A 17,278-nucleotide genomic window follows, 5' to 3' on the forward strand; every position below is an offset into this window, starting at 1 on the left:
AAATATTGTTAAGTTAAGGCGTTAAGTTCACTTAGAGATCAGCAAATGAGCTAACCTGCAACTTGTATACAATTTGAAATGTTTCCAATTTTGATAAAAAGCCTTTTTTTAATACTGTTATATTTGATAAACTCATGTAATAGAAGAGCCCAATATTCAACCTAAGTTCGTTATGATAAAAATAGCAAAAAATAATTAATAACCACCATATTTTATAAAAATTAAAGATATAAATAAAACTTTAATGATAATTAAGTTCATATCTATATATTAAAATGTCTTTTAATAGAGTACCCAATTTTTTAAATTTCAATAATAAGGTTTTAAGATGAGTTCTGAGTTTCTTATTAATACAGTCCACATTATGTGGAATTTGAATGTTTGTGGTTTTAATTGTAAATAATGCTGGTTGGATTGGTTAAACAATAATAAAATAAGGTGGCATCATTTTAAACTAAAAAACGTGTGGAGCTGATCAAGTTTTGTGTTTTAGGTGGAAGAATTTTCGGTGCACTTGTATTTTATTGAAACCAAATATATAAAATGACGAAGAGTAAGAATTCTGACTTAGAGAAGAATAATGTGAAAGCAAACGTGCTGGAGAAAAGCAAAAAAATTAAAAAGGATAAGAAAAAGGGCTTGGAGGACAAGAAGAAGTTAGAGCAGGCCGTAACTAAAAACAATGAGAGTCACATTGCTCCTTCAAACGGAAGTCCTGATGCAGGTGCTATTGTTAAATCTAAGAAGCCAAAGAAAAATAAGTCCAAACAAAACAAGGCAACAGATAACGTTTCTCCAAAGGATGGCGGTGACAAACCCATAGAACCTATCGAGAAGAAAAAGGCTAAAAAATTAGCAAAGAAATTAAAGAAAAAAGAAAAGAAGGAAGCTAAAAGGGATGAAGTTGTCAAACAGGCACCAAAAGGAAAATCAAAACCACAGTTGGAAAAGGGCGATAAATCTGATACTAAAGGTAATTATATAGTAACTTTCTTAAAAATGTACATTACCTCTAATATCGTAATTGTTAACCTATTTAGAAAAAAAGGAACATGATCAAATCAAAGCTGAATGCACTGTTTTTGTTGGAAATTTACCAGTGAACACTAAGCGTGTTCAATTGGTTCGTCTGTTCAAAGATTATGGGCCAGTTAATGGTGTTCGTTTTAGAACAGCGAATGGAAAAGTACTGTTTAAACATAAACATCGAAGAGAGGCAGGTACACTAAGCGCTTGGATAGTACTTAAGGATCCCGACACTGTAACACGTGCATTGGCTTTAAATGGCACCGTTTTCAAAAATAATCACATACGTGTAACACGTGGAGATGTAAAGAGTGCAAATACGGATTCGAAACGTACGGTTTTTGTCGGTAACCTAAAGTACAGTAAGTGTAAAATTAATGTTTGACACAATGCATATTTTAATATCAAAATCATTTTAGGTGCCAATGAAGAGAAGCTGCGTGAAATATTTTCCGCTTGTGGAGACATTGATTATGTGAGATGTCTAAATGATGATAAAGGTTGTAAAGGTGTAGCCTATGTTTGTTTCAAAGCGCCAGAAGCCGTAGGATTGGCGTTGGAACTGAATGAAACTGTACTAGACGAACGTCCAATTCACGTTGAACGATATTCTGTTAAAAAATTGGGTGCAAAGAAAACAAAGGATGTAACAGAAGTAGAGAATAAAAAGAAACCAGCCGGTGGAAAAACTCAGAAAGACAAATCCAAAAAAGTTAAAGGAGATAATCCAAAAACTAAGCAAGATGCTGATACAAACAAAAAATCAAAGTTTCGCGGTGTCAAAGTCGATGGTACCCAAGTAAAGAAACAAAAGAAAAAGGTGACAAGTCAAATGCAGAAATTAGCCAAGAAGATTGCGCCTAAGGAAAAATCTTAATATAATAATCACATCGTAGTTTAAAAAAGTACAAACATAATTTGTATTTTAGAGCTAGTAAAAAGTAACACATGTACAAGTTATGAAAATTATTGTTTTGTTTTTATTTCTAATTGCTTTCTTAATTTTGCCTGAGCCTCAATGGGAAACCTATTTATATGTTTTTTCGCACAGGCCAAACAATAGGAACTAGTATAGTAAAAACTGCATTCCGCCCCCTTGCAAACGACATTTTCGCATACTGTACACTTAGCACCCATTATAACAAAGTACTCTGCTTTGGGTTTCCAACGCATTGGAGGCGGTTGAAAAGGATCACGCAGCACAAAAGAATCCTCCAACAGCTTGAGTCCATAAACAAAGGGCGGACTTTTTCCATAATAATGAACCATTTCCAACATATTGCATACGGTGCATTGAAACTTAATTTTTGGAATACGTTCGTCATTTTGTGTTTCATACTTTTCTGAACTCGTTGGAACATTTGCATTGTCTTCCAAGCGTGAAATCTCAGCTTCCTCGTCTTTCACATTTAATTGTAAATCTTCATAATTATTTAAGTGGTCGTATGAAGAATGGTCCGAGATTTTGGAATCCTCCATAGCGAACTCTGTAAGTGAACACATAATAAGACATCGAAATTCTCAAAATCGCCATGCATACACATATTTATTTAAATACCATTAATTTGAGATTGTAAATAGATGAACTCGAAGTTACATAAAAATTGCCAACGACTACTAACCACTAGTTAACAATATGTATAGTGTAGTATTTCAAAAATTTCAAATCTAGCAGCCTTCAACTCGAGCTTTCTTTGGTAGTTCAGATGGCCACCAATACGGTTTTTCGACGTAGCACACATTGCCATCTACATACAATTTGGTTGGGCCTAAAGCTTGTTCTACTCGCAAAAGTCCTAAAGCCCTATCTAAATTTGCACCGCGGATTACACCAATATTGGTACCAGCTTCGGTTGAGATATTTATAGATTTTGGTGAAGCTGGAACAGATAAACGCAAAGGCATTATACGCTTTCGCACTACTCCTGTGTGATGGACTCGTGCCGTTAACTCCTGGCCAAGATAGCATCCTTTGTGAAAGCTTACGCCGTGCATGTAGTCACAATTGGCTTCTAATGGAAAACTTTTGCCTGGAGGAAGGTCTTGAACGCCTTCTCCAACGCCAAAACGATATCGATGCATCCGGTAATTGCAGTCATTGGTTGGTTTTGCTACCGTAATGTCGCCAGATTTAGAAAACATATTTGCTAAATCTTTCCAGGTTTTATCAGATTTGGTTATGACACGTGTACCTAGGTCACGTATGCGAGGATCTGGAGTAGAAATTACTTCTTGTCCCACTTGAAGACTTGTATCCATTCGAACGGCGCTTCCTACTGGATTAAAAACAATCCATGGTCTGTACTCTCCATCAACTGCATCAATTTGAATATTTCGTCTCACGCGGTAAAGACGCAAATGTCGGCGTAATTCGTTTGATATAAATTTATCGCATTCAATTAGAAAAGTATTCGGCTCTGGCGTGCGATATATTATGGAGTCATACAGGACTCTGCCGGCCTTATTAAGGAACATTGTGTACATTGCGGAGGTCTTAGCAAGAGGTGTGCTTCCCGATTGCAGGTGAGTCATATCGTTTGTTATGAGTCCTTGCAAGAAGGGCACAACTTCTTCTCCCTTCACTCGCACTAACACTCTGTCCGTTAATTGCTCGACAACTAAACGCCTATCAGCAAATTTTTCATTGCGTTGCACCCACATAAAGTTGTTTGTCGTCTCAATAAATCGCGCAAAACTCGACTTGATTTTTGTCAGACCTTTTAGGATATTCATTTTAAAGCGTCTGTGAATGGCGGAACATCCGATTAAACTTCATATACAAAATGAAATATTGATTCACTTACGTTCAATAATTACGTGAAATAGTATTCAACCTAAATTCCCTCTTTTGAAAACCGCCTAGTTTTAGCAAAAAAAAAAAAGTTTATATAAAAATTTCGAAAATTTGTCAATACAACTTGCAATGAAAAGCTCACAAATATAATTCAAGGCAAAATAGATGGGAAAATATCAGAACAGCTGATGTTTAGTTGATAGATTTTTTAATTTACTATCGAAATTCAAATGCCGAATATCGATTAAAGTACTTAAAAAAGGGTTCTTCAACTTTGCGAAATTTGAATTTAATGACAATTAAATGACAATTATCATCCAATTAGTTAAACTGTTTATATATACAAAGAAATTCGCGCACAAACAACTTAGCCAATACAAAAATTGTATAAAGAAAAATATAACAAAGGCATATACTATCTTTATACTAATTTTTATTATTATTAACCCCGTAACCATTAAAAACAAGAAAACTTGTAAAATATGTTGGATCAGATATGATATACATATTATAAACATATTAACGCTTTATATTAACTTGCAACAATGTTTATATACATACATATAAACAGGTTTTACTTAGCATCCAAAATTTCAAATTTAATACCATGATCGTGCTTTTCCAATTCAGATATTAAACTTGTTTTTGCAAATGCAGCTCCTGGTGGTAAAACGCCACCAGGTCCTGGCATTTTATCACTTTCCTTTAATATTATTACAGCCGTACTAAGTAAAGCTACGCAGGTGGCTCCGTAACCAGGATTCGGACCCGAGACCTTGACCGTTAATGCTTTTGTTGGTGGCTCAGTGTATTGGTCAGTTGGTTCCGACAATCTCTCCGAATTGTCCCATCCCTTTGCTCTCATGGTAAGTGAAAACTGTGCTATCTCCATTTCTTCTTCTGAAGGACCTTCATGGGATGCAAATCCAAATGAGAAAACTTTAGGATATTTCAGCAATAAGTAACGACCAAGTGAAAACTTAATTAAAAATCCAAATGAAACTGTAAAGAAAGCTACTAGAATAGCAGAAATCCATGACTTAAAAGTGATATAAGCGTGCATTTGAACAGGGCGCTTATGGTCATTTTCATAAAGAAAACGTTGTGAACGCATAACAACTGAACGATCTGCTCCAGGGAATGGGAGGCAAACTCCATTTACAACGTCAGAACGAAAAATAAACGGTCGATGTTTTAAAACTGGAGTGAATTTCGGCAATTTTTCTTCGTATAACTTCGCACGTATTTCTTTTAGTTCGTCAGAATTGGCCAAACGATAAACAGCGCTCTGCCAAGTACCATAATGTATTCCAGCACCTCCTTTTGAGCTGTTTCCTTTTGAGTAATTCTCAAGGTAGCTTTCAACTGAATTTACTACTCCATCAAAATTTTTTTCTACAAATATTACTCCAAGGTCAGCCGGTATTGAATCAAATCCACAAGCAGAAATAATAAAAACTTTTCGTTCCTGTGCTTGTTTGTTATATTTCAGTTGCATCGTTTCCATATATTGAGGTTCGCCAGTAATATCGACTTGATGGGTACCAGCTTCAAGACATGCTCGCACTACAGGCTCCCCAAAGAATCGATATGGGCCGCAACAATTTACTAAAACACGACAACGCTTTGCCATGGCCAGGAGCGAAGCTTCGTTTTCAACATCAGCTAGTATAATAGGAATATCCATTAGATTTTTCTGCGCTTTAGCACCCATTTCTTGGAGTACCTTTTCAAGTTTTTCTTGACTACGTCCAGCGATCCCCCAACGATAGTTTTTAAGTACATTAACAGCTTCCAAAACGGTGTATTTACCAGTAAAACCAGTAGCACCAAATATAATAACGTCCAATTTTTCCGACATTTTTGCTTTCGTAGTTAGTGACTTATTGTGCAATGTAATGAAATGATAAATTATAATTGTTGTTGTAAATTTTGGGTTTGCTTATCTCTTCTGGTCTAAAGTCGACTTTTTATTACAACTGCCAACACGCTAATAACTCCACAATCTGAAATATATTATACGAATCAGGTTACTGTTGGTTCATTATATAAAGTGGAAATTAAAGTGGGATCTTACATCTTAATTAATTGATAAGTATTTGATCCTAATGATAACAAAAAAGTAAATATAACTTTGTTTTATTAATAATATTTGCTCCGTCCCCCACCAGAGAGTGTCTACTACATATATATCTAATATATACTATACGTTCTCTGATTATTACCCAATTAGTTATTCTTTTTATATGTATGTACTTGTACAAACAAAAAAATCGCAGTATAAAATACTTACCCAATTTAATAAATGTATAGAGAAAAAAATTCAAAGACATTCAATATATTTATTTTAATTTTTATTAATATGTATTACATCTTAATAGGTTTCAACTTATAAAACAAGAAAATTTGAAAAATATGTTGTATTAGATATGTGCTATTTTGGATCTCGATTAAAAACATAAACATATTAAAGCTCTATGTTAACTTGCAACAATGGTTATATAAGAGGGATTTACTTATTAGCCAAAATTTCAAATTTAATACCATGATCATGCTTTTCCAATTCAGATATTAAACTTGTTTTCGCAAATGCAGCTCCTGGTGGTAAAACGCCACCAGGTCCTGGCATTTTATCACTTTCCTTTAATATTATTACAGCCGTACTAAGTAAAGCTACGCAGGTGGCTCCGTAACCAGGATTCGATCCCGAGACCTTGACCGTTAATGTTTTTGTTGGTGGATCTGTGTATTGGTCCGTTGGTTCTGTCAATCTCTCCGAATTGGCCCATCCCTTTGCCCTCATGGTAAAAGAAAATTGTACTCGCTCCATTGCTTCTTCTGAAGGACCTTCATGAGATGCAAATCCAAATGAGAAAACTTTAGGATATTTCAGCAATAAGTGTCGACCAAGTGAAAACTTAGTTAAAAATCCAAATGAAACTCCAAATAAAGCCACTAGCACAGCAGCAATCCACGATTTAAAAGTAATATAAGTATGCATTTGAACAGGGCGCTTATGTTCATTTTCATAAAGAAAACGTTGTGAACGCATTACAACTGAACGATCTGGTCCAGGGAATGGAAGGCAAACTCCATTTACAATGTCGGAACGAAAAATAAGAGGTCGATGTTTTAAAACTGGAGTGAATTTCGGCAATTTGTCTTCGTATAACTTCTCGCGTATTGCTTTTAGTTCGCTGGAATGGGCCAATCCATAAATTGCGCTCTCCCAAGTACCATAATGTATTCCAGCACCTCCTCTAGATCCGTTCCCTTTTGAGTAATTCTTAAGATAGCTCTCAACTGAATTTACTACTCCATCAAAATTTTTTTCTATAAAAACTACTCCAAGATCTGCCGGTATTGAATCAAATCCACAAGCAGAAATTATAAAAACGTTTCGTTCCTGTGCTTGTTTGTTATATTTCAGTTGCATCGTTTCCATATATTGAGGTTCGCCAGTAACATCAACTTGATGGGTACCAGCTTCAAGACATGCCCGCACTACAGGCTCGCCAAAGAATCGGTATGGGCCGCAACAATTTACTAGAACACGACAACGCTTGGCCATGGCCAGGAGCGAAGCTTCGTTTTCAACATCAGCTAGTATAATAGGAATATCCATCAGATTTTTCTGCGCTTTAGCACCCATTTCTTGGAGTACCTTTTCTAGTTTTTCTTGACTACGTCCAGCGATGCCCCAACGATAGTTTTTAAGTACACTAACAGCTTCAAAAACGGTGTATTTTCCTGTAAAACCAGTGGCACCAAATATAATAACATCCAATTTTTCCGACATTTTGGCTTTTGTAGTTAGTGACTTTTTGTGCAATGTAATGATATGATAAATTATAGTTTTTTTTATGTAAATTTTTAGTTGCTTATCTCATCTGGTCAAAAGTCGACTTTTTATTACAACTGCCAACACGTTGAAAACTCCACAATCTGAAATATATTATAAGAAACCGGTTACTGTAGTTCCATTATATAAAGTAGAAATTACTGCGGGAGCTTACACAATTGTTAATTGATAAGTATTCGATCCCAATGATAACATAAAACTAAATTTAACTTTGCTTTATTGATAATATTTGCTCCGTCACCCACTATATACGGTTTTTAGAAACTCCGAAAATTCGCTCAATGGAATGATTTTGCAGCGGTATCTTCAAATTCCATGATTGCCATACTTAAAAACCGGTGTAAAATTAATATCAGAAATAATGTTCTTAATAAAAATGATATATCGGTTGAATAATAACAAATGTGTACATATAAATTTTGTAATAGAAAATTTAAAAATTGTGTTATTATTTTTACTTTCACTGCTTTAAAATTTTGTCGAATTTGTTTTTGTATATTTTAAGTAAACAATGGCAGTACCAGAGAATGTAAAATGTTCTCTGTTCAGCTAGAGAATGTAAATACAAACATACTTAAAAAATTTTATTTGTGGGGAATTCTCGGTGGTAAGATAGCCTCCATCTTGGAAAACCACAGTGCTGTATATATTGAGTACTTCATTTTAGTGAAACCTTAGTCATAAAATAGCAAATAATATATATATATTAAGTGTAATTATTTATTTTTGCTATATTTCGCTTATAGAAGATTTTAACATCAATGTGTGCCATATTATATGCAAAAAATTTATTTCATGTAGAGGAGATATTTGTTTTTATTTTCAAATTCAATTTTTGTTCAAATTTCAAATTCAAGAAATGTTAATAACTTAGCAATAAATAACATTTATTGAAAAAACGTGCGAAATAATTTAAAATAATCACAATAATAATGAAAAAATTTTATTTAATATTTGTATTGTAGCACACAACCCAAGTACGCCTCGGTGGTGTGTAAAAAGATGAAAAATAATGTAAACAAACCAAAACTAAGATGTAAAATATATAGATGGCAAGGAATGTAGAATGTACGTGAAATGCGTCATTATTTCACAATAATTTGAAAAGCACAAATAACCAAAGTTATTTTAAACAAAACTTATTCGTTAAACGTTACCAATGGAAAGTGGATCGGAATTATGTGCAGAAAGTTTGAAAAACTTGGTGAATAAAAATGAACAAACTTGTTCTTTAAATTCAACAGACATTATTGAGAGTGTTGGCGCGAAGTGCAACAAAGAACTTTGCGTGAAAATGATTTCAGAAATTAATGAAAGTTCAAGCAATACCGATATGATAAGAGATGTCAGTAAAACGGATGTTTTACGTAAACGAGATGCTGTTAGTGTAGATCACACAACATCGAAACGTCGCAAGCTCTCTGAAGAAGAAATACCAGTAGTAACATCAAAGGATAATGCAGAATCTCAACCAACACCTAGCCAAGTTCAAAATGAAAAAGCAGCAGAGAGTATTATTAACATTAACACGCCAGAAGCACAAAATCAGGAGGAGAACAACTTGGTAGTACAAGTAAAAGTGGAGTGTACGACCGAAAGCGACGAAGAAAATTTAACTAACATTCCTTCTGATTCTGGTAGTTCTAATCCGATTGATATAAAACCAGCTGTTAAGGTAGAAAAAGCGGACGCTAGTTCCACTTCACGGGAGTCTTGTCGATTTGGCATCCGTTGCTATAGGTAATAAAATACTATAATTTGCTTTGATATTTACGGGTCAAAAGTAATTACAATGACTTTTGATTCTTAAAACAGACGAAATCCAATGCATCGTTTAGAAGAAGCTCACCCAGGCGATCATGACTACAGGAGACCTAAATACCCACCGCCTCCTAAAGGAACACCTGATTGCCCTTACCGTGATCAATGTTATCGCCGAAATCCAATACATTTTGAGCAGTTCAGTCATCCCCCAGAAAGTAAAGAAATATAATCTGAATAACTGATTAAATATTAATTTTTCGAAATTCAATTCGATTATAGATTAAACTTTCTTTTTCGTATTTTTACTCGAATTTGATTTCATATTTAAGCTGATTTTGAGCAAAATTACAAAAACTATCGACTACGGCAAAGACGTCGACAGCAACAGCGAGACGATAATACAATTGAATTGGGTGATGATAATGAATCTGAGGATCCTTTCAATGACGACGAAGCATTCGATTCGGATTATGAGCCGAATAGTGACGAGGACGATGAAGAGGATTATGATGCTTGTGACAGAGCTGAAGAATGATGAATACCTAGTTGTTAGTGATATAATTTGTAACTGAGTGTGTGTAAATGGCGTGACAAATATTCATTGGAAGTATTTACAATTGTAAAACGATGTTTTGTAAATACATAAATTTATAAGTATAATATATAGTAAATCCGAATTGGTTATTGCAATTAATCACCCAAGAAGAGAAGTTGCGATATAGATATGTATGTAAATGACAAAATTTTTTAATTTTCCAGATTTTATCTATATTAATTCAGAAATAATGTGCGACTCTTTTATTGTTACAATACAATTTTTTTTAATAAAATCCTTCATCCAAATCTTCAGTGACTTTATTTTCAAACACAGCACCCCATTTCGCTGCTTCTCCTCCACGTACTTTCACGTTGTAGCAAACATTTTCAGCTTTTAAAACACTTTGACGCATTGTATAAATTTTACGTGATAATTCGCGGCTACGTTGCACATTAAGGCTTATATACCTGAAAGAAATGAAATGTATTTTGATCTTTTTTGGGTTGTTCGAGTTGTAATACCCTGAGTAAAGTTGCTGCAGAACCTTGCACGTTTCCAAGCACACATCCGTTTCTCCACTACCCAGTGAATTAATGCACCGTCTCATTAATTCGCCGGTTAGATCTGATATTCCCAAAATATATTCTGTAGGGTCAACGAAGAATTCAAACTTTTGGGGTTCTGAAAAGATACAAACTATAAACGTGGAACATTTTATGTACTTTTACTAATGGCATACCTGTTTTAATGTCATGTTCAACTTTCACATCCATTGGACTGTCTACTGGTAACTGAGAATCGTCTTTCATTTGATGAGGTTTGTCGTCTTGTTCGTACTGCATTTTTTGTTGCAGAAAGTTCCAATCCGACATTGTTCCTGATATTTCGTCAGCGCCAACTTTATAATACTCCATAAAACTATAGGCTTCAATGAATTCCTGTAATCCCGGTGAGTATGCACCACGGTATTGATAGGGATCCTGCCCAATAAGTTCCAAAGCTATAGACTTGAAATTTATCTCAATCACTTTTGTCAAGCGTTGTTCGGCTTCTTCTAGTACCTTAGAACGATTGTTTTTTCTACCGTCTATGGTATGTAAAAGGAAAATTATACGTTTTGCTTCAATGGTAATATCGCGACTAAGCTTCACAATTCGTTCATATCGATCATGCTTGTCATCCAACTCCCGTGCGTATTCCTGGAATACTTTAACAACGGGATTTGATTCCTCATTCAAATTAGCAGTGGGAGCATTTTTATTTCTTTGCTGATTTCGTCGGTTGTTCGGCCGATATCGTGAATTTTGAGACATTTTAGATGTTATCACGTTTATATCGTCTGTTGAATTACGTCAGGAAAGACTTTATTAAAATCGCAATTCTTTATAAGTGCACAAATATAAAATTAATAATTTCTAATACTGAAACTCAAATGCCAGAGATAAACAAATGCACTTATATTAATCGATAATTTTCAATTATCATGAAATTGGAGATTAATCGATGTTAGATTTAAAGCTGGCGCCATAACAAGACATGAAGGCAATAATCATTGCTACTACCACATTTATTGCCAGGTATAAATATTATAAATACTATCCTGATGATAACTCTTGTTTTTATTTTTTTTTAATAATAAACAATAATATAGTTACTAGTATTATCGTAGATTAATGCGAAATTTCAGATCCACGAATCGATATATGTTCATTCAATCCAATTATTGCTCAAGTTTACGCATACGCTTACAATCGGTTTGGAGTTTTACCATTAGATTTTTCTATTGCTCAACTCAGCTGTGGATACTGTCAAAATTGATCATTATACCGACATTCGTGGCAAAGAGATTTGTTTACTTTTTGTATGTGTTCGATTAAAGAATAAATAATAATTTCTTATATATTGTTTAGTAAACTATCTTAAAGTAATGCAAGATCAAAACAAAACCTTTGCAAGAATTGATGGAAACAAAAACTCGACGTCTTTGTGTTTTGACAAAAATGATTTCATGAAGGTTTGTGCTTATATTAATTGCATATATCTATGTACATATATATGTATATAAATTTATTGTTTTCAACAGGGAAACTTTTCCGTCGATGAATTTTTGCATAAAAATCGAAATGCACCAAGTCTGGAACAGCTGCGTGATGACTTGGGAATATATTTGAAAGATTTGCGGGCCTCTATGATTGATCTCATTAATGAAGACTATGCTGACTTTGTGAGTTTGTCCGCAAACCTAGTTGGGTTAGATCAATCCATTGCAGATATAGAAAATCCTTTGCTTCAGTTTCGTAAAGAAGTCGAAAATATTCGTGCTTTGCTCCAAGAATGTGCTTCAGAAGTTCGTCATAATTTGGAGAAAAAGCAACAATTTCGTGTGCAAAAGCGAAATTTGCAATGTTATCAGAAAGTGGAAGGAACCTTGCAAAAGCTTGAAAGCTTATTAGAACATCAACTAAAAGAAAACCTTAAACCAATTGATTTGGAGCGTGCAGCACTTGAATTAATACAATTGCAATTTAATCAAAAGTTTTGTTGGGATCTATTAAAGGATGAGCAGAAAAAACATTCCGAAAGATTGCAAAATGAAGTTTTTGCTAAATTGCGCATATTTTTTAATGATGCCTTGAAAAGTTCCAATAGTACATGCTCGGAACTTTTGGAGCGCTGTTTAAGAATTTATATAACACTTGATGCTTGTCCAATGGCAGAACAAGTTTTTCGTGAAGACATCGTTGCACCTTATATGAGTGCTAATATTTCGGAACATTGCCTGCAAAACTCTCCACAAGGTTTATCAGGGATATACGGAAAGATTTTAAATTTTATATCACTCCACATGACCGATTTGCTACGCTTGACACACTACACAGACAAACTTAGCGGTTTTAATTTTTTAGTTAATAGCTTTTGGGTGGATGTAGAAATGCGTTTGGAAACTCATATGACATCGATCTTTGCACCCGGTAATTCCGACGTTTTCTACATGAAATATAAATGCACACGAGACTTTTTGTCAAAGATTGAAGAGCTCTTGGCGAATGACAATGCGGTGCGGGATTTCAAGCAACACAAACAAACGATAAGCTTCCAATCGCGGTGGAATCTACCAGTTTATTTCCAAATATGTTTTCAGGTAGGAAAAAGTAGTGATACAACTCTCCCATAACATAATTCATAGAATTTGTATAATATTGCAGGAGATAGCTGGAGAGTTTGAAACGGTGCTGGTACCTTTGTTACATGCAGATATGATGATTTCTAAATCAAAAGTAGTAAATATTGGCTATCAATTGGCCGCATTTAATAGCGCATCTAAAGCTATAGAACATTGTTGGAAAGAAGGTGTCTATCTCTCTGAGATTTTTCCAAAATTTTACAAACTAAGCGTCCAAATTTTACTACGACTTTCTCGGTGGATCTCCGACGTTTTACAGCTCATTACAAAAAGCAGTTCAAAAAACGTGAACAACTTGGAGGGACCTCCTCAAATCAACAAAACGAATGTACTAATCGCATTGTATGCAGATGTACAGGTGCTTATCGGACAATTGCCTCAAATACAGCGACACATCGCAATAAATATGCCGCAGGAGTTACAAAGTGATGCAGACTTTTGTAGTATTATTGCAAAATCAATCGCCGATGTGCGGGGAACACTTGAAAGCCATCTCGGTACGGTTGAAGCTGCAATAGTGGACATTTTAATATCTGAAAGTGGCATAGAAAGTGTGCGTCAAGTTAAAGAGTTGCCGCGTTTGTATCGGAAAACCAATCGGGATATACCTGCAAAGTCATCGCCATACATTGAACAGATGCTCCGTTCATTGAAAGCATTTCAAAACGAACAAAGTTCACAACTCGGAAATGTTATTGCCACCAATGTTTTATTAAAAGTATGCTCAAAAATAACTAAAGAGTAAGTAAATTATTACCAAGTTTCTTATTAGAAGAGAGCTAATTGTTCTTTATTCCTTTTCTGTTTAGTTATTACGTTGCCGTCAAGGATGTACTTACATCTGTGCAAAAAACAGAGGAATCACTACGTCGTTTACGCAATCTTAAGAGCGGCGCTACAGCAGCACTAACGACCGGCGCAACAACGATGTCGGACGATGATAAAATACGATTGCAACTACACGTAGATGTCATTGCATGGACGGGGGAATTGGCCAAAATGGGTCTAATGCCTTCGCAAGTGGAAGACTTGCTCGAATTGAATAATATTGTCGAAGCAAACTCGAAATTGAAAGAAACCAAAGATAATCAATAAGAACAGCAAATTTGTTTAATTTTGATAAATACAGAATTTACTGAGCATGTAATATTTAACACTAAATATTTAATTGACAATTTGTATTTATATTTTACAAACGTTCTGTTAATTATACTTCCGCTTGAAATCAATGCCTGGTACGCACTTCTAATTGTTAGGCACTGTTTATTATTGTCATAGTATTTATCAATTATATGTGGTGTGCAGTGACAATTATAGAAAATAATATGCTTTAGTATTTAATTTATGCTATCAAAAAATATAAAAAATCTGTATTATATTTAATATCGTAATTTGTAAATAAATGCATCATTTCATTTTATATACTTTTGGTGTTGAGATTTACGCAAACATTATTTTCGAAATTAAGTATACTTACTTACTTTCATACATATATGTTTGTTACACGGTTTGTAAATTCAATACGCAAAAAAATGGATTAGAAAATTATAAAACATCAAATTGTTACACATAAATAATGCAATCAGGCATTATTCGCCACGAACTTTGAAACTTATTGTACACAATTATATATTTTTATAACTTCAACTCTTCGGTATCGGGAAGTTTTTGGAAGAATGAGTTCACGCGTTCCTCAGTCACCGCTTCCAAGGTGGATGGATTCCATTTGGGCTTTTGATCCTTGTCAATAAGTAAAGCGCGTACTCCCTCTTTAAAGTCACTGTCTTCCAAATGACGTACAACCATGCGGTACTCCATTTTCAAGCATTGTGGCAGAAGAAGTTTGGAGCCCAGCTCAAGTTCGCGAAAAGTGACTTTTAAGGAGAGTGGTGAAACTCTTTGAAGCATCTATAGATGAAAAGATGATAATGTATTAATATTTACATAAATATATTTCATATACATATACATCCTATATCACATTGTCCTTACTTCAAGAGTTTTATTTGCCCATTCGCTTCCATCTCCTTTCAGATTTTCAACGATTTCCTCAACAGAGTTAGCAGTGAAACATTTGTTAATTTTATCCAATACACCTTGCAGAACGAAGTCTTTGTTTGTGGGTGAATTATATTTATCAAGAATATCTTGAACAGTATCGGCATCCTTACAATTAAGCAGATCGGTTTGTAAATCCCCTAACTTTGAGCTTTCACAATAATGTGTTGCTAATCCAGCCTTTAATACATCATCACCCCTTAGACGAAAACCAGTTAGACCAAGGAACAGACCCAATTTTCCTGGCAAGCGTGATAGAAAATAAGAACCACCAACATCTGGGAAGAGGCCAATGGCTGTTTCAGGCATTGCCAATAGTGTACGTTCGGTGGCTACACGATATTTCCCATGGATCGAGAGACCGACACCACCGCCCATTGTAATGCCGTCGATAATGGCAATGTAAGGTATAATATAATTGCCGATTAGCGCATTTGTAGTATATTCTTCACGGAAGAAAGCTTTTGATTCCTCGGTGGGTCCGGCTTCTACTATGGATCGAACATCCCCTCCAGCGCAGAAGGCTTTGTCACCAGCACCTTTTATTATTACCATCGATTTGGTCAGTTCACATTTCTTCAAGTGCTTGTATACTTTTCGTACCATATCCAAGTTGATTGCATTCAAAGCATTTGGCCGATTGAGAATAATCATACCCTTGTCGGAGGATTCAGTCGCTATAACATAGGAAGACATATTGCGTTTGTCCATGGGAGAGGACGTGAGAGAAGCGCTTAAATGCATTTTTGAAAGTAGTGGGGCGGTGCAGGTACGATGACCAAAGGCATATATTATTCGATGTATTGGGTGCATCTGACAAAAGACATTATTTAATATTGGATATATTCAGATGCTAAAATATGTGACAAAAAAAGTACATAGAATATATAAAAGTCAATAACTGATTCTCACATATCGAGGTATCTACTGAGTTTTATTGTAATCGTATATGTATTTTTTAGCAACATTTGAATTAACATTAAATAATTATGGTCAAATTCCAATTATTGCACAACTGTATTCAAAGCGCACTAATCCGGATAGTTTTAAGAAAATTTCTAGCTTAGGATTTTTCATGATTTTATTTTTAAATGTGTCATAATAAGTCTTGGAAATTAGATGTTTTAATTAATCATAATTTCTTGTGTTACGGGCTAAGGTATGTGACAGATTCTGAGTAGTTGTGGTTTTGATTCAAAGTTCACAAAATAGATAACATTATTTTTAGTATCAAACCAGATAAACACGCCTTGTTTTTCCATATTCTTGAAATTAAATAAGGACTTCAAATTACTTTTACTTTATTGCATGTATAAATATTACTCGAAAGTTAATACAGAATTAGAGCGCAATTATGCTAAGGTTCCCCAAAAATGTCGCATTTATATACCGGAGCGACTTTGATGTGCCTGCCAAGCATGTGACAACGTAAATTTGATACTGGGTTGAATATTTTATTTTATTTACTCAACCAATAATAGGATCAAAGCTAATACGCCAACTTTAAAACGTGATTAAATTAAAATTAATCAGGAAATGCGACACCCCGAGTATATTCACATGAGTAGTACTGCATTACAGAGCTATTCTATATGATTTTAAGAATAGAATTAGATTAATTTTACACACACATATACATATAGGTGCAAACACAGCTTAACACAAGAATCTTAAATTTTTTATACACACGTTGCGCACTTTAATCAAACTACTTCCAAATGCTTGATTATAAACTCCTGCATTTTTATGAATGATTTAAAATTAATACATATAATTCAGTAATTTATGCGACCCCAACCAACTTACGATTCTTAAATCCCCTGCGTAGGTAAATATAGGTAGTTGCTTTTAGTTGCGCAATCAAAAAGCTGTTGTTCTTATATTACTCGTGAACACTATATCACTTCACTTATGTTAATGTGTTCTATGGTCGTTTATCACATTACACTTTCTCACCGGTTCTGTTTTGATTATTATTTCTTTTTGTTGTCTTTCGCCACAGTGTGTGCAATATGAAAGAAATAAAGAAGTTCGTGCCTTATGATTAATTTA

At 34.4% G+C, this 17,278-nt stretch overlaps 9 protein-coding genes across 9 annotated transcripts; 3 read left to right on the forward strand and 6 right to left on the reverse strand.

Moving 5' to 3' along the window:
* The first annotated feature begins 438 nt into the window (after positions 1-438).
* On the forward strand, positions 439-1,995 carry LOC105220099 (uncharacterized). The gene is made up of 3 exons (XM_011196516.3): positions 439-973; positions 1,041-1,388; positions 1,446-1,995. The coding sequence occupies exons 1-3, from the start codon at positions 544-546 to the stop codon at positions 1,901-1,903; spliced, it is 1,236 nt and encodes a 411-aa protein (XP_011194818.2). The 5' UTR covers positions 439-543; the 3' UTR covers positions 1,904-1,995.
* LOC105220107 (cysteine-rich DPF motif domain-containing protein 1) lies at positions 1,776-2,505 on the reverse strand. Its single transcript, XM_054227712.1, has one exon. It carries the CDS (start codon positions 2,503-2,505, stop codon positions 1,993-1,995), a length of 513 nt encoding a protein of 170 aa, XP_054083687.1. The 3' UTR covers positions 1,776-1,992.
* Positions 2,506-2,544: 39 nt separating this feature from the next.
* Positions 2,545-3,974, reverse strand: LOC105220116 (putative transferase CAF17, mitochondrial). The gene is made up of 2 exons (XM_011196534.3): positions 3,831-3,974; positions 2,545-3,769 (listed from the first exon to the last, which is right to left on the reverse strand). Exon 2 carries the CDS (start codon positions 3,757-3,759, stop codon positions 2,695-2,697), a length of 1,065 nt encoding a protein of 354 aa, XP_011194836.1. The 5' UTR covers positions 3,760-3,769; positions 3,831-3,974; the 3' UTR covers positions 2,545-2,694.
* A 259-nt stretch (positions 3,975-4,233) lies between these two features.
* LOC105220737 (saccharopine dehydrogenase-like oxidoreductase) lies at positions 4,234-5,826 on the reverse strand. The gene has a single exon (XM_054227657.1). It carries the CDS (start codon positions 5,679-5,681, stop codon positions 4,395-4,397), a length of 1,287 nt encoding a protein of 428 aa, XP_054083632.1. The 5' UTR covers positions 5,682-5,826; the 3' UTR covers positions 4,234-4,394.
* Positions 5,827-6,142: 316 nt separating this feature from the next.
* Positions 6,143-8,095, reverse strand: LOC105220125 (saccharopine dehydrogenase-like oxidoreductase). Its single transcript, XM_011196544.3, has 2 exons — positions 7,837-8,095; positions 6,143-7,765 (listed from the first exon to the last, which is right to left on the reverse strand). The coding sequence occupies exon 2, from the start codon at positions 7,617-7,619 to the stop codon at positions 6,333-6,335; it is 1,287 nt and encodes a 428-aa protein (XP_011194846.2). The 5' UTR covers positions 7,620-7,765; positions 7,837-8,095; the 3' UTR covers positions 6,143-6,332.
* A 632-nt stretch (positions 8,096-8,727) lies between these two features.
* Positions 8,728-10,295, forward strand: LOC105220135 (aprataxin and PNK-like factor). The gene is made up of 3 exons (XM_011196554.3): positions 8,728-9,422; positions 9,498-9,661; positions 9,776-10,295. Exons 1-3 carry the CDS (start codon positions 8,842-8,844, stop codon positions 9,979-9,981), a joined length of 951 nt encoding a protein of 316 aa, XP_011194856.2. The 5' UTR covers positions 8,728-8,841; the 3' UTR covers positions 9,982-10,295.
* Positions 9,933-11,412, reverse strand: LOC105220144 (translin-associated protein X). The gene is made up of 3 exons (XM_029044859.2): positions 10,724-11,412; positions 10,506-10,665; positions 9,933-10,451 (listed from the first exon to the last, which is right to left on the reverse strand). The coding sequence occupies exons 1-3, from the start codon at positions 11,295-11,297 to the stop codon at positions 10,268-10,270; spliced, it is 918 nt and encodes a 305-aa protein (XP_028900692.2). The 5' UTR covers positions 11,298-11,412; the 3' UTR covers positions 9,933-10,267.
* Positions 11,413-11,797: 385 nt separating this feature from the next.
* On the forward strand, positions 11,798-14,588 carry LOC105220084 (conserved oligomeric Golgi complex subunit 2). The gene is made up of 4 exons (XM_011196492.3): positions 11,798-11,998; positions 12,068-13,126; positions 13,191-13,909; positions 13,978-14,588. The coding sequence occupies exons 1-4, from the start codon at positions 11,912-11,914 to the stop codon at positions 14,261-14,263; spliced, it is 2,151 nt and encodes a 716-aa protein (XP_011194794.2). The 5' UTR covers positions 11,798-11,911; the 3' UTR covers positions 14,264-14,588.
* LOC105220074 (3-hydroxyisobutyryl-CoA hydrolase, mitochondrial) lies at positions 14,256-17,193 on the reverse strand. The gene is made up of 3 exons (XM_011196480.3): positions 17,033-17,193; positions 15,161-16,039; positions 14,256-15,076 (listed from the first exon to the last, which is right to left on the reverse strand). The coding sequence occupies exons 2-3, from the start codon at positions 16,037-16,039 to the stop codon at positions 14,804-14,806; spliced, it is 1,152 nt and encodes a 383-aa protein (XP_011194782.2). The 5' UTR covers positions 17,033-17,193; the 3' UTR covers positions 14,256-14,803.
* Positions 17,194-17,278: the final 85 nt, after the last annotated feature.

This window comes from Zeugodacus cucurbitae, chromosome 2 (assembly GCF_028554725.1).
Source record: "Zeugodacus cucurbitae isolate PBARC_wt_2022May chromosome 2, idZeuCucr1.2, whole genome shotgun sequence".
Taxonomy (NCBI): domain Eukaryota; kingdom Metazoa; phylum Arthropoda; class Insecta; order Diptera; family Tephritidae; genus Zeugodacus; species Zeugodacus cucurbitae.

Bases quoted from the DNA above. Each gene is read 5' to 3' on its own strand.
- LOC105220099 (XM_011196516.3), top strand. From the start codon at position 544: ATGACGAAGAGTAAGAATTCTGACTTAGAGAAGAATAATGTGAAAGCA. The intron at 974-1,040 runs GTAATTATATAG...TAACCTATTTAG, and splicing joins CGATAAATCTGATACTAAAG to AAAAAAAGGAACATGATCAA. The intron at 1,389-1,445 runs GTAAGTGTAAAA...AAATCATTTTAG, and splicing joins TGTCGGTAACCTAAAGTACA to GTGCCAATGAAGAGAAGCTG.
- LOC105220107 (XM_054227712.1), bottom strand. From the start codon at position 2,505: ATGGAGGATTCCAAAATCTCGGACCATTCTTCATACGACCACTTAAAT.
- LOC105220116 (XM_011196534.3), bottom strand. From the start codon at position 3,759: ATGAATATCCTAAAAGGTCTGACAAAAATCAAGTCGAGTTTTGCGCGA.
- LOC105220737 (XM_054227657.1), bottom strand. From the start codon at position 5,681: ATGTCGGAAAAATTGGACGTTATTATATTTGGTGCTACTGGTTTTACT.
- LOC105220125 (XM_011196544.3), bottom strand. From the start codon at position 7,619: ATGTCGGAAAAATTGGATGTTATTATATTTGGTGCCACTGGTTTTACA.
- LOC105220135 (XM_011196554.3), top strand. From the start codon at position 8,842: ATGGAAAGTGGATCGGAATTATGTGCAGAAAGTTTGAAAAACTTGGTG. The intron at 9,423-9,497 runs GTAATAAAATAC...TTCTTAAAACAG, and splicing joins TTTGGCATCCGTTGCTATAG to ACGAAATCCAATGCATCGTT. The intron at 9,662-9,775 runs GTAAAGAAATAT...TTCATATTTAAG, and splicing joins GTTCAGTCATCCCCCAGAAA to CTGATTTTGAGCAAAATTAC.
- LOC105220144 (XM_029044859.2), bottom strand. From the start codon at position 11,297: ATGTCTCAAAATTCACGATATCGGCCGAACAACCGACGAAATCAGCAA. The intron at 10,666-10,723 runs GTATGCCATTAG...GTATCTTTTCAG, and splicing joins TGAACATGACATTAAAACAG to AACCCCAAAAGTTTGAATTC. The intron at 10,452-10,505 runs GTATTACAACTC...CATTTCTTTCAG, and splicing joins CTGCAGCAACTTTACTCAGG to GTATATAAGCCTTAATGTGC.
- LOC105220084 (XM_011196492.3), top strand. From the start codon at position 11,912: ATGCAAGATCAAAACAAAACCTTTGCAAGAATTGATGGAAACAAAAAC. The intron at 11,999-12,067 runs GTTTGTGCTTAT...TGTTTTCAACAG, and splicing joins ACAAAAATGATTTCATGAAG to GGAAACTTTTCCGTCGATGA. The intron at 13,127-13,190 runs GTAGGAAAAAGT...ATAATATTGCAG, and splicing joins ATTTCCAAATATGTTTTCAG to GAGATAGCTGGAGAGTTTGA.
- LOC105220074 (XM_011196480.3), bottom strand. From the start codon at position 16,039: ATGCACCCAATACATCGAATAATATATGCCTTTGGTCATCGTACCTGC. The intron at 15,077-15,160 runs GTAAGGACAATG...TTTCATCTATAG, and splicing joins GGGCAAATAAAACTCTTGAA to ATGCTTCAAAGAGTTTCACC.